The sequence below is a fragment of the Dipteris shenzhenensis genome, chromosome 14 (genome assembly GCF_047967505.1).
Source record: "Dipteris shenzhenensis isolate YYH24624 ecotype China chromosome 14, Dip_SZ_1.0, whole genome shotgun sequence".
Classification (NCBI taxonomy): Eukaryota; Viridiplantae; Streptophyta; class Polypodiopsida; order Gleicheniales; family Dipteridaceae; genus Dipteris; species Dipteris shenzhenensis.
Window position 1 is genome coordinate 28,367,523 of NC_141609.1, and position 25,765 is coordinate 28,393,287.

General features: G+C 43.5%; 1 protein-coding gene across 3 annotated transcripts in view; it reads left to right on the forward strand.

Annotated features, from left to right (window-relative positions):
* LOC147894420 (homocysteine S-methyltransferase 2-like) overlaps positions 1-23,959 on the forward strand; it is a 46,175-nt gene extending 22,216 nt beyond the window's left edge. Inside the window, exons 6-8 of one of the 3 annotated variants that reach the window (XR_015542076.1) lie at positions 8,121-8,192; positions 23,283-23,719; positions 23,775-23,959. Coding sequence is in view for 2 of the 3 variants with exons in the window: in XM_087384410.1 (XP_087240536.1) it covers positions 8,121-8,192; positions 23,283-23,447 (237 nt within the window). In the remaining variant the exon portion in view is untranslated. Of the gene's footprint in view, positions 1-8,120; positions 8,231-23,282 lie in introns of all 3 variants that reach the window. The other 2 variants (XM_087384411.1, XM_087384410.1) reach the window with 2 other exon arrangements.
* Positions 23,960-25,765: the final 1,806 nt, after the last annotated feature.

Below are 25,765 nucleotides of genomic sequence, written 5' to 3' on the forward strand. Positions count from 1 at the left end.
TAGCCGGGATAGCATGACCTCAGATAGATCGGTGGGCATTTTCTCTTAGATGACCAACTTTTGTAATAGTTAATGTGCGTAATTGAAATGGTCAAGAGAAGTAACTGCCAAGGTCCTAGGTGAGGGCGAGATGGCATTGACTAGATAGTTCTGAGTGCTAAGGCCTAGGTGCACCTAAATGTGCAATAATGCCAAGGGGCAAGTGGTTTTTAATGTGCCCCAAGAGAGGGAAAAAAAGGTGCACCAAGTGGAGAGGCTAAATTGATGACATTTGGCAAGGAGAACTATCTAGGGAATTGAGGGTCTCTTGGATAGGTATGAAATAACGTACGTAATCTGTTGAGGATCTATCCTCTGAGAATTGGCTGGGTGGAATAACTGAAAAGCCATCGCCCGTGATTATTTCAACGACGAAGGAGAGATTTAGGAGAAAGAAAGGACTAGGATAGACGAAGTCTATTACATTTTGGTATCAGAGCAAGGCTAGAGGATGAAGGGGGAGTTTGTAATTTACGACGAAATCTATGGATGGGAAGCACTGTAAACTTCGAATCCTGAGAGTCGAGCTATGGCGCTAGCAAAGACGAAGAACTTTGTCTCCTCCGACCACACCGTCGCATACGCAGTCACTTAGGCGTCACTCCCTTCATCGAGCTCTACAGCTTCGCTTTTGACGCCCAGGCTTGCTAGACGACGACAGGGTTGGATCGCCTCGAGCGAGAGTTTGGTGAAGACCGTCACATAACGAACCTGTTGACATTTTGGTATCACGTAACGAACCTGTTTGTTCCGCTTTGGAATATGGCTGGTTGTTAGTAAGCAGAGATGGGTCGTGGAAGCGCGAGCGACGCGCATACCTGAGTATCGAAATTAAAGGTCACCGTGGCCTACGAAGGTTGTGCGTGAAGGGGCTACGTAGACGGACGGTAGGTGGTGAAGAAATTACGATTGATTAAGGTGGATAAGCAGTCCAAGGTGGTGACGGGTAAACGAGGCTATTGACTTCGTCGGTTTCGAGCGGACGTCGACACATTTTGGAAAGGGGTCGTTGGGGCAACTGCTGGCATCCCTGCGTGCGAAGATAAAAGGGCGACTCTGGTGATGCACATCTATTACTGAGCCATCGTTTTGGGCTTGGACCTCCAACCACTGGGCTGCCTGGTTTCTTTCGTGAGGCAACGCTCGCCTGGGTTTTGCAACGTCAGATTATTTTATCAGGGAGCTCTTTTCCCCGTACAGTTTTTTTTTTGGTTTCAATTGGTCCTGTTATTTCTGCACTGAAAAAAAAAAACAGGAAAGCAGGACAGAAGTGAAGGGTGTATATATTGGTTATTTGGGTTATTATTTTTAAAAAAAAAAAAAAGAAAAAAAAAGAGGAAGAGAAAAAAAAAAAAACCCCATCTTCCACTGTGAACCTATGGAAGTAGAAGGGCAGAATTCAAGAGTGAATCCTAATGAGTCTAGAGTACAGTCTACACAACAGATGTCACATCAGGCAGCACCTACAGTGATTGGTAGGATTTCGATATTAGAGGATGCTTTACAGCAGATTATGAACCAGCAGCTGCAAGTGAATGCTAGTCAAAATGAGATCAGGGAGATGGTGCAAGCCTTGTCGGCTAGACCGTCTAGAATTGATAAGGGCAAAGCTCCAGTAGAGCCAGAGCCCAGTATACATTCCTTAGAGCGCGCAAGGGTCAAAGTGCCTAATATCGCTAATTATAGACCGGAGAAGTACGCTGGTCGGATGACCGAGCGCAGCTCTGATGTGATCGAGGTTTGGTTACACAAGTGGGAAGAAGCCTTCGCCATTTGTGAGATTAGATCCGATCTAAAGAAAATCCGCGAGGCCACACACCTGTTTATTGAGGTAGCGGACAGATGGTGGATAAAGCAACAGAAGGATCAAGTTGCTCCAACCACCTGGGAAGGGTTTAAAGCTGAATTCAAGAAACACTTTCTTCCACCTGATGAAGAATCCCGAGCTTGGGATGCTTATAGAAATCTTCGTCAGAGGAGTCTGTCAGTGGCAGAGTACACTGACAAATTCAGGGAATGTGTCATGAAAATAACAGACCCTCTCCCTATGTCGGTTCAGTTAAAAGACTATATCTATGGACTGAACGACAAAATCAAAATGGAAGTTCGGGCTAAATATGTGACTACACTAGATGAATCTATAGCAGTAGCCCTGAACTATGAGGATGCCAGAGGCAGATCTGGTGGATTTGTGCAGGCAGGGACTCAATATGAGCACCCGAGAAAAGGGGGATTTCAGAGGAAATGGATTTCAAAGACGAGTGTCTCACAGCCAAGTGGCCAAACCAAGCAGGTGAAGCCGGTTGAGGGACCAGTAAAAACAAGTACCATCGTTGGGGTGAAAAGGAAAATAACCCCAATGGCAGCTCGGGCTTGGTCAAAGTCCTCGTTGACCCCTAAACAAAAAGAGAAAGCTAGAAAAGAAGGATTGTGCTTTGGCTGCCTTCAGCGACATCAGTGGAAGGATTGTCCACTGAATAAAGACCGTCGCACGGCTAATATGATAATATCTGAATGCGATGTAGAAATGCAGGGAGAGTCCCAATGCGGAACATATGCAGATGCAACTGGCGGGACCTTCTCAGAGGTTAGTACCTTGTTTGTTATGTGTGTCTGTTGCTAAGTTAGTGACGAGTGCACCTGATAACATCCTATCTAAGCCCGCAGCAACGGGGTATACGGCCTTTAATGATATGGAGTTAATTAAAATGAAAGGGCAAGTGGCCAGTCATGATGTCATTGTGTTGTTTGACTCGGCGTCAACTCACAATGTGATTAACTCCAAACTCGTGAAGAGGCTGAAATTAAAGACGAGTCCATCTGACTATGCGTATACAGTCAGGATGGTAGATGGAAGTTCAACTGAAGTATGGGACCAAAGGGTTACCCAGTTGGAACTTCGGATTCAGGACTATGCTGAGAAGCTTGATTTTGAAATGACCAAGCTTGCTCATGCAGATATAGCCCTGGGAATGGCGTGGCATTCTAGGAAGAATCCAGCTATTGATTGAAAAAAGCACGTATATCAATTCAAGATGAATGATGTGCTTTATGTATTGCGAGGTGAAAAAGATATACCTCAGGGACCGTTGGTTTCCGTGATGGAAATCAGAAAGGCTCAAGTAGAGTTTTTATTCCTTTGCACAGCATCGGTAGAGCCGGTGGATGAGTCTTCGGCTAACACTGATGTTACGCAAAGTGGTGAGATGGCCAAGCTGGCTAATCTTATAACAGAGGAGTTCTCTGAATGTTTTAGGGATGAACTACCTTATGGGTTACCTCCAGAGCGGAAAGTTCAACATAAGATTGAACTGATCCCGGGGGCAGAACCTGTAAATAGACCTCCCTATAGAATGAGTTTCGTTGAAGAGGCGGAGGTGCGTAGACAACTGGAAGAATACCTCAAGTTGGGGCAGATTCAACCAAGTTTTTCACCTTTTGCTTCGCCAGTGATATTAAAGAGGAAAAAGGATGATACGTTTCGCCTCTGTATAGATTACAGAGCATTGAATAATATCATTGTTAAGCACAGGTATCCGATGGCTCGGATTGATGATTTGCTAGATGCATTACATGCAGCCGTGATTTTCAGGAAGATAGATCTTAAATGCGGCTACCATCATATCTGGATTAGAGCTGAGGATGTGCATAAAACCGCTTTTAGAAGCAGGTTTGGTCATTATGAGTTTTTGGTAATGCCCTTCGGACTTACCAATGCTCCAGCGACCTTCGTCATGCTTATGAACGATTTACTACGTCCGTATATCGAAAAGTTCGTAGTACATTTTATTGACGATATCTTGATATTCAGTAAAAGTGTTACTGAGCATCGTGAATACTTAAGAATAGTGTTCAGTACGTTGAGGAAAGCCAGTCTTTACGTGAATAAAAAGAAAACTATACTGTGCATGGTTAGGCTTGAGTACTTAGGGTTCATAATTACTCCACAGGGGGTAGAAATGGATCCGAAGAAAGTGGCTGCGATACTAACTTGGCCAATCCCTCAGAGTCTGACCGCGTTGCGATCATTCTTGGGATTTGTCCAGTTTTATAGAAGGCATATCAAAGGATATTCCGGAATAGTATCGCCATTGACTGATTTGACCTCAGATAAAGTACCTTTTATTTGGGGACAGAATCAATAGGAAAGTTTTAACACCATAAAACAAGCTGTGGTCTCAGGACCGGTGTTAAAAATAGTTGATCCCCAGAAACCGTTGTTCCTAGAAACCGATGCAAGTGGCATTGCGGTAGGAGCAGTCCTCCTTCAAGAGGGAAGGCCAGTAGCCTTTGAAAGCAAGAAGCTTTCTCCCTCTCAGAGGAATTGGCCAACTCATGAATTGGAGTTGTATGCTGTTATCCATGCTTTGAAAACATGGAGGCATTATCTGTATGGTTCAGAGTTTTATGTGGATGTAGATCATGATACTCTGAAACATTTTTGTAAACAGCCTGACTTGAGGGGCCGCCAAGCTAGGTGGGCAGAGCTCATGCAGGAGTTTAATCTGACGATTCGGTACCGAAGAGGAAAAGATAATAAGGTGGCTGATGCGTTGTCTTGCATTATGCACAACCTGAGTTTCACAGTATTAGAGAGTGCTCTAATGACCGAGATCAGAGAAACTCAAAAAGTGGACGAGTTTGTCCAGAGCTTATGGCCTAAAGCTCATGTGTTAAAACCCGGGGAAAGTGAAAAGGATGACCTGGCATCCAGAAAAGGCCAAACTTATGCAAGATATACCATAAGGGATGGTATGCTAGTTAGAAATGGCAAGGTTGTAGTACCTGGTCAGAATGATCTCAGGCAGAGAGTCATTCGACAGTGCCATGATAGCCCGTGTGCGGGACATCCAGGAGTCGAGAAGACATATGATCTCGTGAAGCGAGATTTCTTTTGGCCAAAGATGAAAAAGCATATTCATGAATATGTGACACGGTGTTTCTCGTGTCAGGTAAGCAAGGCCGAGCGGGTGAAGCCACCCGGACTTTTACAGCCCTTGGAAATACCACTAAGTAAGTGGGAGAGCATTTCCATGGACTTTATTGTAGGGCTACCTGCAACACAAGGAGGGTATAATTCTATCCTTGTGGTGGTTGATCGTCTAACCAAGATGGCTCACTTCATTCCGACTAGAGAGTCCGTTAGTGCCCCGCAAGTGGCGGATTTGTTTATTAGACATATATTTCGTCTGCATGGATTGCCTAGATCCATAGTGTCAGACAGAGATGTTAGATTTACCGGTCATTTTTGGACAGCCGTTTTTGAGACACTAAGGACTGAGTTGGGAATGAGTAGTGGGGATCATCCTGAGACGGATGGTCAGACGGAGAGAGTCAACCAAACTTTAGAGGATATGCTGAGGGCATATGTGTCATTGAGGCAACATACATGGGACAAGTGGTTGCCATTGTTGGAGTTTGCCTACAATGATAGGAAGCATTCATCTACCGGGTTCAGTCCGTTTGAACTGAACTATGGTTATAGACCAGCCAATCCGACTATAGTTGGAGTACCTCAGAAAGTGCCTAGTGCCGCGAACTTTGTAGTTCAGATGCGGGAGATGCTAGCACTTGCGAGAGCTAATATCCGTCAGGCTATGGTTAGAGCCAAGGTGTATGCGGATGAAAATCGGTCTATAAGAGTATTTAAAGAAGGAGAAAAAGTTTTTCTCAGAGTTCCTTCGCACTCGAAGTCGTTGACTTCAGGAGAGTGTGCTAAGTTATCACCTCGATACTGTGGGCCGTGGTTAATTCTAAAAAGAATAGGCAGTGTAGCCTATAAATTAGAATTGCCACAGGGGTGTAAGGTGCACCCGGTTTTTCATGTTTCGCGCTTAAAGAAATTTTTGCATACAGGTGACTCACTAATCGAAGGTGTGGTTTTGTTTCAGGAGATAGAGGATATTGCAAGGCGCAAACCAACAAGAATCCTGGATCGAGGAACAATGCAAATACGAAATCGGAAGATACCCACGGTGTTGGTTGCATGGCATGGTCAGCCTCTATCGGAAGCTACTTGGGAATCCGTATACCAGTTACGGAGAGCTTTCCCAGATTTCATCATCGAGGACGCTGATGCTTGAAGAGGGAAGGAATGTTATGCTCTAGCCGGGATAGCATGACCTCGGATAGATCGGTGGGCATTTTCTCTTAGATGACCAACTTTTGTAATAGTTAATGTGCGTAATTGAAATGGTCAAGAGAAGTAACTGCCAAGGTCCTAGGTGAGGGCGAGATGGCATTGACTAGATAGTTCTGAGTGCTAAGGCCTAGGTGCACCTAAATGTGCAATAATGCCAAGGGGCAAGTGGTTTTTAATGTGCCCCAAGAGAGGGAAAAAAAGGTGCACCAAGTGGAGAGGCTAAATTGATGACATTTGGCAAGGAGAACTATCTAGGGAATTGAGGGTCTCTTGGATAGGTATGAAATAACGTACGTAATCTGATGAGGATCTATCCTCTGAGAATTGGCTGGGTGGAATAACTGAAAAGCCATCGCCCGTGATTATTTCAACGACGAAGGAGAGATTTAGGAGAAAGAAAGGACTAGGATAGACGAAGTCTATTACAAGCTCTAGCTAGGTTCTCATTGGGGGTCACATAGGGGAGGCCTTCTCACTCTCCCACTCCATGCGTCAAGGCTTTCCTCTAGCTCCCTTTCTTTTCTTTTGGTGGCAGAGGCACTTAGGTAGTTATTCCGATCACAGATGGGGGAGGCGCTTCTCTATTCAACAGGAGGAGCTAAGTGCAGATGATGTATCCCTCTTTGTGGAGGGATCATCCTAGAGACTAGAAGGTTTCATGTGGAGGACCTATCCCGGGACTAGCCTTTGCTCGAGGAAGATCTCTTCTTTCTTTTGGCTAGTAGGCCATGTAGGCCTGACCATAGGACCATGGTTGAATCAGATGAGGTTAGATGGGGTTTATCCTTGTTGTGATGCCGGGGACCTTGAGACAATAGCTTATTGCTTGTGGAGTTGTCCAATGGCTTAGAGAATTTGGCAGTGCTCTCTTAGGATTGTGGCTAGGGTGCGATGGATCCAATGGACTTCACTTGGGGCATGGCAGCTTGGTTGACAGAGGGACATTTCCCCATTGAGCTGTTGTCTCTGGTCTTTATGGTAGATGGACTGGGTGTCACCCGTCCGGACATTTAGGACTCTATCCCTCCTTGCAAGAAATCCAAGCTCTTTCCAAACGACGGAGTTTGGGACCTGTAGGCACTTTTTACACTCTCACAGATAAAGGAATCCACTTGTCTTTTTGATTTGCCAATTTGTGGAATTTCTCCCTCTATATATCAATATGCTTCCACCTTTTTTTGTCAGATAGGCTGCCCTAAACGTAGTTTTTTTGGGCATACCCTTGCTCAACTACCCATCATGATAAGGTCTTAGGTAATGCTCTTTCTAATTGAATGCTAGCAGACGAGACATATGGTGCAGACTTCATGTGTGCCTATGTATGGCACTATCATGCAACTTTAGAGATATTTCAGGTCTCTTGATTGATACTCAATATGTAGATAAGATCTGGTATTCCGCAGACCAAGTGATATTTTGAATCACACATTCCATTATTTAACTGTTGGGCAGTCCTCTCTTTATGTTATTCTGTCCTCCATCTATGCTTGTATCTTGATAATATAGCACAGGCTGCCTGACAGGCAAGACACTGCACATGACTTCACATATGAGATTCAGGTGGAATGGGCCAGTTCATTTGTACAAGCAGGGCACATCGTTTGACCATGGATGCAGCCGATTTTACACTTCGATCCAAATATTCATCCACAGCTGCAGTATGATCTATATAACTTACTGTTCTGGCCATAAGTCATCAAAGCGGAATGAATTGTGTTTTATGAGATTTTACGAATTTCAATCTTGTTATTCTTCATTACTTTGGATATTTTGATGTCAAACATCTCAAAGGATGTTCGAAAGAAGCTCAAGGATTTCTGCTGCACAGTTGTGTTGTGTCTGCTTGAATCCTTCTTATAAACCCCTGTTCACATTATAATTGTTAGGAATTACTTTGTTTGTGGGAAAGGACATCTGATGCCTGTCTTTGTTTTTTCAGGTCACATCAAAACATATCGTGGTTTATCCAAACAGTGGAGAAACATGGAATGCAGAGAAGAAAGTGTGGGAGGTGAGAGGAGCATATTTGGCAGCTTTACATCTCAAGGAGTCCGTATATCTTCATTATTTTCCATCAATACTCCTTTCAAGGCTTGCAATTTTACTGTGTTTTTCCTATGCCTTTGGGTTGAATTTCTATGTCAAAATTCAATTTGCATATAGGACATGTGCCAGCGTGTGCCCCTGTACCATCCTTATCAGGGAAATAATACCTGGGGAAAAAAAAAAAGAAATGAACAAAAGAGCTTCTAGCAAGGCAAGAGTTGTGATTTCAATCTGTCAAGCACAACTATGTCATGAAGGCAGTTCAACTGCAAACTTGCAAGGTGTGCCTGCTTGTCCAATGGCTGCAGGGAAAACACCATCGTTGGTTTGCTAATATTTTACTGGACTCTTAAACTATGGCGACTGGTCCTAATTAGATAGTCTGGCCTTTTTACCGTTCACAGGTTTGTGTTAGCCTTTGAGATCAGACGTGCCTTTCAAATTTGGTGTCAAGAAGTGACTATATTGTAATATATTCTTCTCATAGATATATAAAGGAGAGGTGTGTGTAGAAGCAACAATATTGTAATAGATTCTTCCCATAGAGATATAAAGGAGATGAAAGAAACTGTGGCCCCTTTATTGTCAGTTTTAAGGACAAGCAACTGTCACATTAGCAGCCACTGAAGATGTACTAACAGTGCATGGAAACATTCCAGCCCTACATTATATGTAAAGGTGCTTTACTCTGTTTGTATAGGCTGTGTAGGGTCCATCAAAAAGATAGAATCAAAATTTGTGGTTATTTCCCTTGAGATCTTACAAACATTGCGCTCATGATGCGCCTTCTAGTAGGCTGTATAGCTAGTTCCACAGCAAAGGTTAATTTTCATATCATTCAGTAGGATCTAATGCATTGCGGGGTGTGTGCTTTTCTTTGGTTGAGTGTCATGTGGCATTCCTAGGCCAGGCTTCACAAATTGGGCAAGCCTATGAAACTTCTGAAACTGACCTGCACCTTGGAGAGGATAAGATGAAGAGTATATAGCCGTGTTGATGTGTTTGTTGGGGTTGGGCACATAATGGTATACTCCCATCCATCAGCAAATAGCCAAAACAAAAAGGATACCTTTTGGGCTATGTTACTCTGCCTATGCATCTGCCAATAAAGGAGTTGGTTCTTCATTGTCGTAGTTTGTCAATGGGAGTATCGATGCCTTGACAGTGTCCAACCCATTTAGTGATTTGGATGTGGTACCTAATCTGCTTGTACATAAAGCACTATTTTTCTTCCTGTGGGTCTGTGCCTTGGCAAAGCAAGTATCCAAGCTCCAACAATACATCTTGCCTCTCCCATAGGCATAAATGCCAAGTGTGTTGAGCAGAGTTTTGCAACTTACAATATAGTCAACATACTTGGCACCCAAACAAAGATGGTAGTGAAAATCTTGTACTATCATTTTTCAATATTTTGATGTCCTCTTCTCAATACAAATGAAGATTAGTGCTCTTCTATGATTGTGTGGATTTGGCATGAAAGGTGAATGGTAAAATTATTGTTGTAGTGGTTTCTCAACTAGGTTGCTTTATAATTCACAGTTGAGTCTTGATGGCCTAATAGGTTGTGATGACCTTTGTGCCGAGAGTTGTGCCTCTTTAGGGTAGTTAGGTCATGAGCCTTGGGGCATGTTTTGCATGGCATTTCTTTAAGGGGTTTTTTCCAATATTGGAATGTACCCTTGGGATCAAGGTTAGAGGGTTATTAAGTTACTAAGCTACAATAGTTAAAGAAGCAGCGACTATTTGTGGTGATTTAAAAGGTGTCACAATTTTGGGGTGAAGTGGTCTTCTATTGCCTAGGGTTTGATTAGGATTCCGACCGTTGTAGCTCCTACAAAAGACGTTTACTCACTTTTTTAGGGTTTGCCATATTGTTTACGAGTGCATTCAAGAATATATTTCTTTGAGCTTTGTGCTGCGTAAAGGGCAGTTTACTGTTCTAGATGTGTCTGAGACAAACCTTTCACCAAGCAAGGGATTTGCAAGATGCCAGAAATGATTACCCCACTGTTGAATCCACGGCTATGGAGGTAAATAATGATAAGATTTCAGGCATCTGTGCAAAGAGAGCCAATCAGACAGGAAAGCATAAAGGTGAGCAAAAGCGTAGCCTTGTGAGCTAACACGTGTATGAATGTTAAAAATATTCAAAACCCCATGCATCTTGGGCGAACAAGCATAATTGTATTTGAGGAGCCATAGCACCTTACGATCAGTTCTTGTGTGCCAAAGACATTCCATAGCCTTGGACATGAATTTCTCAATATCCAAAAAAGACCTAGGAATAAGTGGGAAATGAAACTGCACATAAGCCATGAGAATGGACTGCACTATGCAAAGACGAACATGCAGTGGCCAAGTAGACAACTTCCAATAGTCTATGTTATTAAAGAGCTTTTGCAATACACGAAGTCTCTCTTGTGGCAAATAAATATGCCATTCAATAGGGTAGCCCAATTGACGCTCTATCTGATCAAGAGGCAGCACTAGGCCAAGCCACAAAAGGGCAAGCTAGTCACACTCATGCAAAGGCAAGAGTTTGGATTTAGTGAAATTCGATTTCAACCCAGCCGCAAGGCCAAAAAAATCAAGTGCTTGCATAAGATGCTGAACATCTGTTACCAAGTTTATTAGAAAGAAAAAAGAGTCATCTGCATAGGCCTGGCTGATAAAAAGAGCATCTTCAGGAAAATCAATGCCATGCAAACACTACTGCAAAACTAAAGCATCCATCTAAATCAATAGAATATGCGCACGCGTGCGTGCACACACACACATTTCTTTTTTGGGTAAGAACACACACGCCTGTCCGCATGTGCGCGCACACATTTTTTGAGGTAAAAAACCATTTCCACACACGTGCGCGCGTGCACAGCAAAAAACCAGCAGTCAAACATAGAAGAATGAAGGGGAACAAGGTGCCAATAATTCTGGCACATCTTCCAAATAGGAAGATACTATGGGACCACTTCACTTCACATTTGTTTTTGGAATTGCAAAAAGGAGTCATCCTAGGACCCAATAGAGGATGATGATGTGATTTTCTTGGCAAACTTGGAGCATGATGCCTGCACACTACCTCAAAAACTATTCTTTGACACATACTCATGGTAGCCCACTAGGGCATCCAGCAAACATGGGCATGGAAGGATTAATTGTGAGCTAGAGAAGGATAGCAGCCAATTATCCCAACAGGGAGAGATCATTGTTTTTGGGGAGATGAATTAACAGTGAAGAGGTTGAGATTTACAATGAGCTTAAGGAGGTTGTGGCAGCACAAAAGCAGACCAGCCCTCAGCAGACAAACCATTGACCCCAAACCATACAAAGAGGAAAACACCGAATGGTGGTTATGTTATGGGAGGGCAGAGCATTGAAAGAGGTGCAATAGGACCTAGGAAAGTAGGTTTTGCCATCTTCGATCGGGCGTCCACAACACCCACACTGGCAGACGCTCACCGTTAGATGCCTTGCCTCAGAGCCCTGCACAGGAGTATCCAACAAAACCCAAACCTTGTATCTTTCCATATGTGGGATAATACTACTCCGCCGCATGTTACTACATGGCCTAATTCACAAGAAAACAATCAGCCAAAAGATAGTGAGTGGGCGGCTGTTGGGATGACTGAAAGCAAATATAAAAGATAGATGGAAAAATGACACTCCAATAAAGTATATTGCTAGCCCTAGACCCTTAGCCCATGTTGAAAAGACAACACCCTAATCAAACAAGAAGACCTCGTGGCAAAGAAAGCATATAGAGAGAAGAGCAGCTTTCTTGCATAAAAGAAGAACTGCAATGATATGTATTCAACTCAATTGTAATAATTCGTCTCTTTTGAATCTATGCGGGTAAGGATACCCTCAATCGACAATAACACTTATCCTTCATTCTTAAACGTGACTGCTACTTTCAAACCATTGGAATCTAGCACTAGCATAACGAATTATAAGGGAGTCGCTGTTTGGTAGGCCCTTAACCGGTGGTCACTTTGTTGGCTGCCAGGCGTAGCTTGTTCAGCTTGCCCTTCCTGTTCACATTTGAGGGGGACGGTCTTGCATCTGCTCTGGACCCACGGTGTTGCTCATGGTTTTCTTCCCAGATTTTGGACTTACCTTCATGCTTGTTTTTCGAGATTTTTTTTGATAGGCTTTGCTGGTTGTTTGGTAGATATCTACACCAGACCATGTTTACTTCTTCAGCTGGTGTCGCTATAGGCTCTGTGGTCACTATATCATGCCCGTAACATTCATTTGTATGAGCACTCTTCAGTGGATGTTTATCATTTCTTTCATTCCTCCCTGCATTAATCTCTCCAGGATGTGCATTTTCTTGGAATGTTCCTCTGGCCTAGCTAGAAGTGTTTTATCACTATTTTTAGTTTTGAATAGTAGCTGCTACACTTTGGGGCAGCTATGAATGTACATTCTTCAAAATAAGATGCTGCTTTTTACAAAATGTGTGTGTGTGTGAGAGAGAGAGAGAGAGAGAGAGAGAGGCCGTTATGATCATGATTATGGGTTTTCTTTTTGTATTCAGCATGGGTGTTGATCCCCACTTAGTGGCTCCACCCCTAAGCTCATTGTATCAGGTTCTTTTAGTCTCATAGACCCTTTGGCCTTCCGAAGACTTTTAATAAACTCTAACTCTCTCTCTCTCTCTCTCTCTTGTGAGGCTTTATGCCTGTGATTGAGCACTGGTGGTTGTCGATATGTGTGGTCTGTTGTGGTCTCCTGGCTATAGCGTCGCAATGAACAAGTGCCATTGTCACACCTATAGGTCACGTCTCCGGTCTGGTGAGCATGGAGGAAAGGTTCCTCTATCCCCTAATATATATATAAATTATAAATATATAAATATAAATAGATAAATATATTATTATATATATAGAGATAGATAGATAGATGGATCATAGAAAAGAAAGAAAGAAAGAAAGTCTATTAACGTCCATTGGAGACCAAAAGGTCTATGGGACAGCAAGAAACCCTCTAGTACATCTGCTTTAGGGAGGGCACATGGCAGCTCCCAAGGAGTGCAAAAAGCAACCCATATTATTTGGAGTACCTACATGATAATTTGGAAGAGTAAACAGCCATACATTAGTTTAAGACTGAGAGTCTTTTGGTTTTGATTTAAACTCTTTGATAAGTGCTATGCCTTCATGGTAAACTGACCATTTTTCATCCTTTCTGGCAGCCCTGACTTTAGCTAATTCAGCTGCCTTAATCTTGAGTTGAGCTTGTGTAAGCTCCTCTGCTGTCCATACTTTGGTGCTCTTCAACTCGTAAGATTGTCGAAGAAGCTTGATTTGCATATCTTTTGACTTCAGAGCAAGGATTGCATGACCTCTATAGTGCAAAATAGAATCTGGCCTGGAGTCGTCATCATCTTGCTCATCATCATTCACCCATTCAATGTTGGGCAAGCTTGCTTTGATCTTTGTCAATATTTCACACACTGTGTCCTCCTCTTTGTACCAATCTTCTGGGAGTCCTCCTTCTTTAGAGCATTATCACATCTAGCTTCGTGTTCTCTGCTTGAATATCATACTTGCTTTGTTGTCCACTTCCACAATCACTTCCTTCTTAGCAGTTTGTACTTCAGTGTGAACAAGATCTTTGACTGTAGAGACTAGTTGCGGGGTAGGGGGGGAATCCTTGCAAGATTTTACAGCCTCATCAATTACTGCGAGCTTACCAGGCCCTTCCAGAATGTGAAGTTAGGCCTTTACTTCTGCCAGCTCCAATTGTAGCTCTCTCACTGCCTGTTGCATATAAAATATCTGATCCTGTTGCCTGAGGATGGGTCGTTTTGAGCCTTCTTGTTAGTAATCCGTGCATATGGAGAGGGTGTCATGGCTGCAATTGTAGAGTATCAAGTCGTGATGGATGTTGAAGGAGTTGAGGGGGACTTGGAGGAGAGGGTAGGCTAGTCCATGGTTGGTTGTATGTTGAACCCCCTAGCTTAACCTAACCCTTGGGTTGGGTTGGGGGTTTAGCCCAACTCGGGGTTAGGAAGGACCTCGTATGATCAGGGTTAGAGGGTAGGCCAGTCCATTGGGGTTAGAGGGTAGGCCAGTCCATAGTTGGTTGCATGTTGTACCCCCTAGCTTAACCTAACCCGTAGTTGGTTGTATGTTGAACCCCTTAGCTTAACCTAACCCCAGGTTGGGTTGGGGGTTAAGCCCAAGTCGATCGTGCTCTAGTCCTAAACATGGATGGGATGTCACCAAGCATGATTTGTGCGTCTGTCCTCTATCAAGTATGTCATGTCGTTGGCTCTGGATCTCTACCTCACCAACCACCCGTGATCTGGTGGTGTGTGATCTGGCTAGAAGAACTCCGTAATCATACTCTGAGATGAGTTTGTTTGTGTGTCTTGTCCCTATCTCAACGAAACACTCTTTGTGGCTAATTGCCTCATGGATGAAGGAGGCCAGGCATCTCTGATCTAGATAGGAGAGGAATCATGAGAGGAGTCCAAAGCCTTCTCTTAAGAGACAATGATAGCGGCCTTAGATTTCATAACATTTAGGGCATCTGAAGATTACGTGCTACTCTGACTTGATCTCCTGTTGATCACATAAGGTGCAGATGCGCCTCTTCTTGGATACTCTCTCAGCTCGCACACACTCAATGCGGAGTCAATGTACCTAAATGAATCCAGGAACATTCCCAAACTCATCCTCTGAAAACACAACATAGTGCAGTTTCAATCTCACAATAGTCACTCATAAGATTGAAAACCATAAACTCCATCAATGCGGAGTCGATGTGATGAAACAAGAAACCATCCAATAGAGATCCTCAGTGAATGTGGGAGGTGGACCTGGGCCCTTGAGGATCAATAATAAAGCCCTCCTCGAAGATGCGCAAGCAATGATCCCTGTAGAAGCTGAGCTTCACTTCATTGGGAGTTGACTCACTGCTAACCAGGTCATGAATGTGCATATGACCTGGTTGACCTCATGATATTCGAGTGGGAGAGATTGTGCCTCAATGCTATACTGGAAGAGGGGTAATCTATCCCTATGGATCCCAATCTCTCAAACCACCTGCATGTGTGCACATGCCAGCATCTCTGATCACCCTCAGCTGCTAGGGTCATAGAAGAGGATAGTGCTAACGATGATAGTCTACGTTGACCTGAGGTGCAGTCACCGTACTCTCTAACATGGTATAAATATGTCATGACATGGAATGTCGCATCAAGCTGCAACGGAGATGACCCAAACTCAGCTTGAATGATTTGGTGGGAAACTGACGGCTTACTGTGTATCATCCATGATAACATGAGAACTTGGAGGCACTCTATCCTAGCCCAGTCTGCATCTGAGAGATTCATGCTCCCACAGGGGCTGCCATACATGCCTGCTGGCCAGACCAAGTGGTCAAAAAGGGGATGCCTTGGTCCGAGGGTCGTGAAAGTGTGAGTGGAAGCATTGTCTCTCGTGCGGACTAATGAAGCATATCCTTTGCTCAAACGGGCGTGCATCGTAGGTCTCATCATGAAAATAGGGTCAGAAAAGAGAACTCCTAAATACGTGTATGATGAAACAATCTCCACCGGTGATCCATCAAAAGCTTCTCGAGATGGGTTGGAAGATCATAACCTTGGTCTTACCAAGGTTGACCCTCAAGCCGTGCGAGACACAAGATGCTTTAACGCATCTAGGTGTCTCTAGAGGGCCTCTGCAGAAGCACCATGTCGTCTGCGTATAGTAGGATTTGAATCAAGGAACCAACGAGAGAGCATCCAGGCCCCCTAGTGTCTCCATAAATGTCTCGAGCTTGCCTATGTAGAGGCCAAACTGGGTTGGTGTAGTGAGCACCCTTGTTTGATGCCAATAGATCTCCTCTATCCACCTAGCTTTGCCCGAAACCCTCTCGTAAATAGGTACCCTCACATGGATTTTGGGGCCTATTAATTAGTTAATGCTCATGCGATCCTCTTTAATTCACCATCATATTGTTACCTTAATCGGGGGGCGTGAATCTTCTTGACGAAGCCTCTTTCTCTAGAACATTCTGCAGGTGAGTAGATATACGAGGGCAAGCTGAAGGGAGGAGGTAGAGGAGAAGGAGGGCCTCTGAAGGTGAGAATATATATGAGGGCAGGTTGAAGGGAGGAGGTAGAGGAGAAGGCGGGCATGTGAAGGCTCTCCAGGACTGAAATAGGAGAAGAGGGAGAGGGTGAGAGGGAGTGAGGGAGAGAGAGAGAGAGAGAGAGCAGGCTGAGGGCAGGAAGCCAAGAGGTGAAACAATGGAGCGAAGGGAGGCGGAAGGTGAAATAATCGACGCAAAATAAAGCATGATTGAGAGTTGAGGAGGTGAAGAAAGAGGTGAATTAATACAAATGAGAGAGTGAGGTGAATAGAGGACTGTGCGAGTGCCAACTCATATGATCTTCTAGTTGTAACCCAGCTCCTTTAGTCGTCACATAGGCGAGCCCTCGGTACTGTGTCAAAGGCTTTGCGTAAATCCACAAGGCAACAATAGACCCTCTGTCTCTATAACCTAGTCTCCTCGATGACACTCATGAGTGTATATGGTCCATGGTCCGGTGGTTATATCGGAAACTGGCCTGGCCTTCTAACCTAAGTCCCCGCATCTCTCTGAATTGGTTGACCTCTGTGTCAAGTACTGATGCATATATCTTAGACATGACATGTCTGATCATGATGGTCCTATAGTTTTCTGGGGTCATGGGGTCCCTTGCCTTGTAAATAAGTGCGATGGTGTTAAGAGTCACAGGTGTGTGGAAAGCCAAGACATACTTTATCATTGAAGAGCTTTGCTAAGATCAGGGTGAGGATGTTTATCCCATATGCAACAAACCCAGTGCATAGTATAAAGAAAGTTCTTGGAGACAAATAAAACAACACTGAAGACTAATGATAGCTGAAGAAGAAATATATATCACCAAAGGAACTCAATACAAGAGAAGGTATGAGAGAGAAGCTTTGGAGGGAGCAAACATCAGTCCTCCAGGGCAGCCAATTGTAGTGGACTTCTGCACTAGCTCCACAAGTTGGAACTGAACCAGATCTGGGACAGCAAACTGATGCAAGGGTTGCTGCAGATCTGGAGCAAAAAGAACAGTAGATGGAGCAGAAGTTGGGGCAGATCTGGAGCAGAAGTAGGGGCAGATCTGGAGCAGGAAGGAGGCAGGAAGGAGAGGCAGAGAGGAGGCAGCCAGGAGGCAGGAACGAGAGGCAGAGAGGAGGCAGCCAGGAAGCAGGAAGGAGGCAGGAGCTCAGGGTGTGCAGGGACCTCAGGAGCAGAAGTGGTGAATGAGCACCTAGGCCCCCCCCCTTTAAATAGGGAAGGGCCAGTCGGTCAACCAGCTGGTCGGCCCAGATCTGGCCGACCTGGCCAGTCTGGTCGGCCAGATTTTGACCGACCTGGTCAGTCTGGTCGGCCAGATTTTGGCCAGTTTTGGCCTCCGATTTTGGGCTCTTCTGGTGCCTGTTTTTGACGAGGTTTTAACAGAGTATTTTGGCTTTGATTTTCGTCCTGACAGAGATTCACCTGTGGCTTTTACCTGTATTTTATCTGACCTTTGCGCCAGTTTGGTCTTTGATTATCCTGTCCTCTAGAGTTGGAGATTGCCTGGCTTAACACCCCCTCTCAATGTCCAATGTAGAAGGGAGAAGCAAAGAGTTGTTCTAGGGGTGAAATAGTTCCAAGAGTGATCTATCTTCTTCATCAGCCTCTTCTTTAAAATAAAAAAATGAAAAATTACAAGAGGGTTTTCATTTAGATGAAGATGCCTACAAAGTAAGTTTTCATCTTCACTAAATGCCCAGTAGTGATGGTACAATCAGAAAGTAAAAAAAAGAAGTACTTTAAGGAGTGCCCTCACAGGGGATTTGTTCACTTCCTTAAGCACAAGTACACAAATACTGCTAAGGAGAAGGAGGCGGTACGCCAATCCCAAGCCGTGGGCTGAGATGCTCAAGAGTAGGTCGGTTAACCGGCTTGGTAAGAATGTCAGCATGATTATCGGCAGCTGGAACATATACCAATCGATTAGTACCTAATTCCACTTGCTCGCGAGTAAAATGAAAGTGTACGCCAACATGTTTGGTGTGGTTGGAAAAAATGGGATTGCCGGTGAGAGCGATGGCACTTTTGTTGTCGACGTAGAGGATCGTTGGTTCAGTACAAGGAAAGTGTAGCTCTATCAGAAACTGTTGGAGATATATGGCCTCTGTGGTACAATCATACAAGGCCCGGTATTCAGCCTCAGTAGAAGATCCAGCAACAGTTTCTTGTTTACGGCTGGACCAAGAAACAGGTGCCGAGCCGAACGAGAAAATGTAGCCGCCATGAGAATGGCGATTGTCCGGGTCGCTAGCCCAGTCGGAATCAGTGTATCCCTGTAGTGTTAGTCCTGGTCTGAAATGTAAACCTTAAAGGTAAGTACCACGTATGAACCGCAAGATACGAATACATGCATGCCAATGAGTGTGCTTGGGTTCATTAAAGTACTGACTGAGAATGGAAACTGAGTAAGAAAGATCCGGACGAGTGTGAATGAGCTAGAGCAGCTTGCCAACAACCTGACGATAGAGATGTTCATCAAAGGGAGAAGACTCCAAGTCTTTTGAGAGCTTGACTGTGGGATCCAAGGGAGTGGGAGCTAGCTTAGGCTCGTGGGGAATGATCTGATCAAGGAGTTGAAGAGCATATTTTTGTTGAGAAACAAAGATGCCATCAGAATGCTGAACAACTTCCATGCCTAAGAAATAGTAGAGAAGTCCGAGATCGGTCATCTCGAATGTGGTGCTGAGTTGAGTTTTAATGAAATGAAGTGTCATGGTGGTAGAGCCCAAAAGCAAAAGATCATCTACGTAAAGTAAGATAAAGCAGATCCCCTCTGAAGATTGATGTATATATAAATTCGGATCAAAAGCAGTGGAATGAAATCCATTAGTTTTGAGGAAGGTGTCTATTCGGTGGAACCACGACCGAGGTGCTTGTTTAAGCCCATAAAGAGCTTTGCGGAGATGGAATACCTTATTTTCATGGCCAGGAGGAGAAACACCTGGTGGGGGAGCCACATAGACTTCCTCATCAAGGTAGCCATTGAGAAAGGCACTCTTGACATCCATCTGATAGATAGACCAGCAGTGATGAGCGGCTAGGGCGAGAAGAAGGCGAAAGGATGATAATCGACCAGTAGGTGCAAAGGTTTCCTCATAATCGATACCATGTTTTTGGCGAAATCCTTGCACTACTAAGCGAGCTTTGTACTTGTCCAGTGTTCCATCGGCTTTGAGTTTTGTTCAGAAGATCCACTTGGTTCCTATGACCTTTTTGTGATTGGGTCGATCGACCAAAATCTAGGTCTCATTGCAATCAATGCTCTCAAGCTCCTGTTCCATGGCACGATGCCACTCAGGATGTTGAATTGCTTCCTGCCAAGTGGCAGGTTCAAAATGTATGATATAGGCTATGGTAAAAATGGAGGCAGTGGTAGTGGAAGAAGCTGTCCGGGTAGAGCGTCGAGGATCGGGAGAAGGAAGTTCTAAGGGAATAATCCCGGAATCCTTCATAGTTTGTCGATACCAGCGTGGTAGCGGGTCGTGAGAAGAGGATCGAGGAGAAGCAATGGGTGGAGAGAAAGCAGCTTCGGGGGGAGAGAAAGCAATTTCGGGTGGAGAGATTTCGGAGGGAACGGGAGTAGATACGTCATCATCAGAGAGAATAGAGGAATTTTTTAGAACATCTCTTTCATCGAAGATCACATCACCGCGAACCAAAACTTTGTTTGTGCGAGGATCAAATAAGCGATAAGCCTTGGCTTCCGCTGAGTAGCCAACGAGAAGTAGAAGTTCAGCACGAGGTTCTAGTTTACCGTGAGTATCATTGGGAGTATGAGTGTACATGCGGCATCCAAAGATGCGGATATGAGAAATAGAGGGTGGGTAGCCATAGAAGGCCTCAAAAGGCGTCATGTTCGGGATGGGCTGAGTAGGGCAACGATTAAGGAGATAGACAGAAGTATTCACAGCTTCTGGCCAGAGACGTTCAGGCAACTCGGCTGCAAAAAGCATGGAACGTGTCATGTTCATGACTGTGCGCTGTCTCCATTCGACACGAGCATTTTGGGAGGGCGAATTGGGAGATGTAAGATGGCGTTGGATACCAACGTGCTTGCTATCATGCAAGTTCATCGACCAAATAAAAGCTTTGCTGCAAAGAGATAAACTTGCTTCAATGACTTGCAACTTAGGAGGGATGGATTTCAATCTATGGAAATCCAATTTCGGAGAAAAGGTATAAAGAGTATCCTCGTTCCTACTTTCTCGTATCTTGACTCTTTGTAAGCATTATTGCAACTGCCGAACAGAGAAGTGCGAGGCACCACCATCACAATACTAGAGGCAGATGTTGTAAGGGTCATCCTTTAAACGTCTTTCCTAGCTTGAGCTTAAAATAGCATATTGAACAATGCAATTAAAGTAGTAACTAAGTCATCAAGATGGGTATTCTTCTTTTCAAGAGACCTTTTTTTAACACAAGTTGCTGAAATTTACCATAAGAAATTCCATAGAATTCCTATGGAAGAGAAGGATCCTCTTGCAAGGGTTCTAGCCTGTGTGCTCGACATTGGACTATAGATCTAGCATACTGCCAGCCTAAGAGCTCTCGCTCTGCAATAACTCGAATTGCATGAGAAGATAGCACAGTGGACAAGTAGAAAATAATTTCAAAGTACAAAGAAGCAAATGAGATTCAAATTTTATATGAAGTTTCTATCCAAGTCTATTTTCATATGTTTTCAAGCTCAACTGTTAAAGTATTGAAAAAGATACTTCAATTTATGGCCCAAAACAAAGGGCTTTTGAGCTACACAATTTGGTCAAGATGCAAGTTTTATTTGTAACAATAACAAATAAAATTCAATATTAAATGGGTTAACCTTATCCTGAAATTTCCAACTAATGCAAGTCCAAACAATGGGCTTTTTCAAACAAATTGTATACTTCAATCTCAGGCAATGCTTGCAGTTATAGCAAACGAATGCCATATTCTGAAATTTGCTTTTGTATTTTAACTGGTTGAGCAATAAATTCCATAACAGGCTCTGTTTTCACCCGGAATTGATAATGTAGGCAGAGGAAACTCGCTAACTTCAGACAGATGCGATGCACATGCTCAACGTCACCAGTGAGATAGACCTAGTCTCTCACACCCCCGATCCAACCATTCCATGAGAAGTACATTACCCCGTACCATAACTCTTCCTGAGCATAGACATGTGACTGTAATCCATAGTATCCCATACCACCATGACTCACAATTACTATCTAGCTCCATGGCTATATACATGGTACTGAGGCTTCATGAGGGTTTTTAGAGATACATCTGATCCATACATTGAGGACCACCATCTGAATCATAAGCAATGTCTCAATCATCCAACCACTTCTTAGAGTCTGTATCATCTTCATCCAAATCACCCAGATTTTCCTTGGGCTTGTTGGACAATGGATTTCACCCTCTTATCTGATTGTTATAAGGAGAGTATCAATTTATGATGACATCGGGGTCTTGCAGCTGCGTAGCAGACATGAGTTTATCCTCTAGCTTGATGAGGGACCAATCAAGCTTTGGTGTGGTGTTACTGCCTGTTGGACTCCATCATGAATCCAAAGAGTGCTCAGTAGAGAAGTTGACAAAGCGATCCTAGCAGGAGTGAAGCAATTTGTAGGCAGCAAACCAGGCTTTAAAAATCTTCCTTAAACAGCTTGAAAGAGCTTGAACGCTCCAGAAATATATCATATGCTTAAAAGAACACTAGGGGGTCCAGACATAGAGGTGATTCAAATTAGCTTAGAAAGCCCTGAAAATCGTAGACCGCTTTTGATCAATTAGCATAGCAGATGCCCAATCCTAGAACACATATAGCCATAGTGGAACAATCTTGTAACTGCTAGCAGTACCGTTATAGATCTTGTAACTGCTAGCAGTACGTTATAGCTCACAATAGCCGCATGGTACCCATTGCCTTTCAGGCTTCAATGCCTGCTTGCTAACACCTATACTCTCTTTCATCCAGCTGCCTACTCACAGGTCAATCGCCAGGCTCCAGGGATGCAAATCACTGCTCTTCTAGGGATATGTTCGTGACTCCATCAGGCAGCCTTACTGCACCCAGCAGTGTGCCAGCCCTAGTGAATCCCGATGATTCTCTTCCAGACCATGTGGGTTTTTGATGCATCCAAAGCTCACTTCTCATGCCTTCCATAACCTTTTACTGTTTGTCTTCCAAACTCCTCGATGAATCTCATCAGCCCCAACCATTGCCAAATACAAGTGGGAGTCTATATTTCACAACCTCTGCTTGTACCATTCCGCATGCTCTAGCCCCCCAGCCTACTATGCTTAAGGCCAACAGGTCAGCCCCCTGATTTGTATGTGTAGGCCAAGCTCTTGCTATCTTTGCTGTCAGATTTCAACTTTAGAAGTCATGCCCAAACAGCCTACTTTTCCTGAAGGCCAAGCTTTTCTTGAAAGCCAAGATTTTCCTAGGCTTTTTTTGCAGTAACTTTATCCACAGGATTTAGACCCAATCCATGCTAGCCCTAGTGTACACCTTGGGTTATTCTTAACCCCTGGTTAGAGAGCATCTCTTATTGGATGCTTTACAGTATCAATTCACTGCTGGTCACTTTTTTACTGTCCACAGTAAGTGTTCAGATTGCACATTTGATTCAAAATTTATTGTAAAGATTGCTGATGGTCTATGTGTTATTTGATTCAAAATGCGTTGTGAATTGTCAAGTACTCATAAACAAGGCTGCTTGTGACGGACATGTTTTTATATCCTTTAGCAAGCAGCAAGAGTTGTTTTAGATTAAAGATGAAAATAAGAATCTCTCTTGTTGAAATGCAAATCTCTGTCTGGATAAATACTTAATGCCCTCAACCTGTGTCTGCATATAGTCTTTGAAAAGATAATAGTTTTAGCTTTTTTATTATGGATGCGGTGGTGCTTCTTTGGCTTTTTAAAAATGCATTCATTCTCCTTTTGATGTTGCAGCCATCTACAGGAGTTTCAGACGTCGACTTTGTATCATATGTTTACAAATGGTGGGAAGCAGGGGCTTCATTAATAGGAGGTTGCTGTCGAACAACTCCCAAGACCATTCGAGCAATAGCAGAAGATTTGGAAAAAAATGGCTTAATGCTTGACACACAATTCTAAGCTGTGAAGGCTTAGTGGTTCTGAGATGAAGAGAACTCAGAAAACTCTACTTGTCAGAGGCTCAGGTGGGAGCCAAACAAATCAAATCAGTTTTTCTGGAGTCCTGACCATACTAGAGATAACAGCTATAGTTACACAGCAAGTTTATGTATTTTCTTTTCAACTTTCTGTAAGTTGATGTAGGATTATTTTGAGCAGAGTGTCATAAATTTTCCATCTGCACCAGCAATGGAGGGCAGTAGAGGCATCTAACTGTATAAGGAGGGGCATATGTTTTTTTCACCTGCATGAGCAATGGAGGGCAGTAGAGTATAAGGAGGGGCATAGGGAATTTGCTGTTCTAGTAGAAAGAGGCCATTAAAATGGCGCCTCAATACAACAGCCTTCAGTCTTAAACGAAGCTAAGAAACTTTCTCCCAGCTGTGTCAATTTCACATACAAGTGTAACATACGGTGAAAATAAATTGGAAGGAATGTTCTGAAACAGAACCCTTCCAGGGGTTATCCTGAAACTAGAGGGATGCAATATTTTGACTATGATATCTTTGTGTCAATTTTATATACGTTGTATATCAATAAGGGCGAGCAGAATTTGGAAGGAGTGTGTTCTCAACAGAACCATTCCAGGAGCCTTGAAAGACAGAATCGAAACAGGTTTTCATCCTGTCCATCGAAATTTCCACCTTAAGAACATGCTTCAGGCTCAAATTAGCATCAATCTTCAGATAGAGAACGTACTGCAGGCAGTCTCCTATTTCTCGACAAGACCTCTTTAATATGAAGCATGAGGTGGTCTCAACTGATCAAGAGGGCTGGTTGACAATAGAACTAATGCAGTCATCACCTAACAAAGAAATCCTCCGAAACAGGATTGTTTCCTTGTAATTGACTGAGCAGGAACAGTTCATCAACATAAAAGCTTCCCTCTCTGATAGACGAATGCCCCAGCACACTATCGTTCTAATATTATTGAAACGCCTTGATCAAAACATTGACATGGTTTGAAACACATCTCATGCATTGACTACAGACTTGGTGAATGTTGCCTCCCAAATACTTGACTTAGAACTCAAGATATACATGAACTGGTCATCAGGAGCCGCTTATGCCATAATTTGCTCTAATACCATGGGGAAGGGACTATTATAAGAGAAACCCTTAGAATCAGGCACCCTGCTAATGTGGAAGACCTAAGGATGTGGACAAGACGCGTGCCATTTTTTGTGGATGAAGAGTGGCTGACGTCTGCTAACATTGACAAAAAAATTTGTTTACTTGCGATAACTGGTGAGTTTAGTGGTATAGATCTGAATTCTCCCGAGGTTAGGATCTATACCTCTAGGCCAGCTCTTGCAAACGGAATATTCAGCTAGTAGACTGTTGAAGTGCAAAGCGGAGCATCTTGATGAGTTGACGGGAGTTTGGGAGGCAATACATGAGTGGTTACCATGTCTTGGACTGCGTCATTCTGTTTGAAAGAATTTCTTCAGTGAGTGTTTGATGTGAGAAGGAAGTTTTCCTTTTCTAAGCCCTTGCTAAGCCATGTGTTGTGATTATAGGCGTTAATCTTTATGAAGATCCAAGGGTTTGAAACATGTTTTTACACTTATGTGAGCTCTCCTTAAGCCACATGTACAATTGTAGGCCCTTGATTTTAGATTCATCTAAAGGACTAAAACATTGCTTCCAAAATTGACCCAAAAGCATACTTTTGTATTCATTCTTCCCGCAAACGTGTGTTATAGCACATATAATGTTTATTTATCCCTTGTGCTTGAATTGTGGTGCTTCAAAACACTCTAGATGTTGGTTTTTCACACTGAAATGTGATATAAAGCACACTATGATGTTTGACTGAGCTCAAATGAAAAATGGTGCAATAAGTGTTATAAGAAAGGACATACACAGAATGAATGCAGAACAAAGTATTGTGAAACTCGAACTAAGTATAGTCACGATGACTCCGATTGCTAGTATGCAAAGAGAGGACTACAGACGTGAACCAAGTGGAAACCGAGCCTAAGGAAAAGGATGGATGCCCAACTAAACCCAAGCAAGGCAAGGGTAAAGATAAGAATAGTGAGGACAAGAACCAAGGTTCTTCAAAGACCCGGTGTTACTTATGTAACAATAATCATACTAAGGCCAAGAGTCCATTACGGCAAGAGTAGTAATATTACTTCTTAAACTTATTAAGAAGTAACATGGAAAGATAAGACATTAATCCCAGATGCCAAGTTATATTGGCAAAACTCCCAAACTCGGTGGATGCTAATGTCAATACTTAGTCACAAGGCCGGTTGGTTAGAGATAAACAT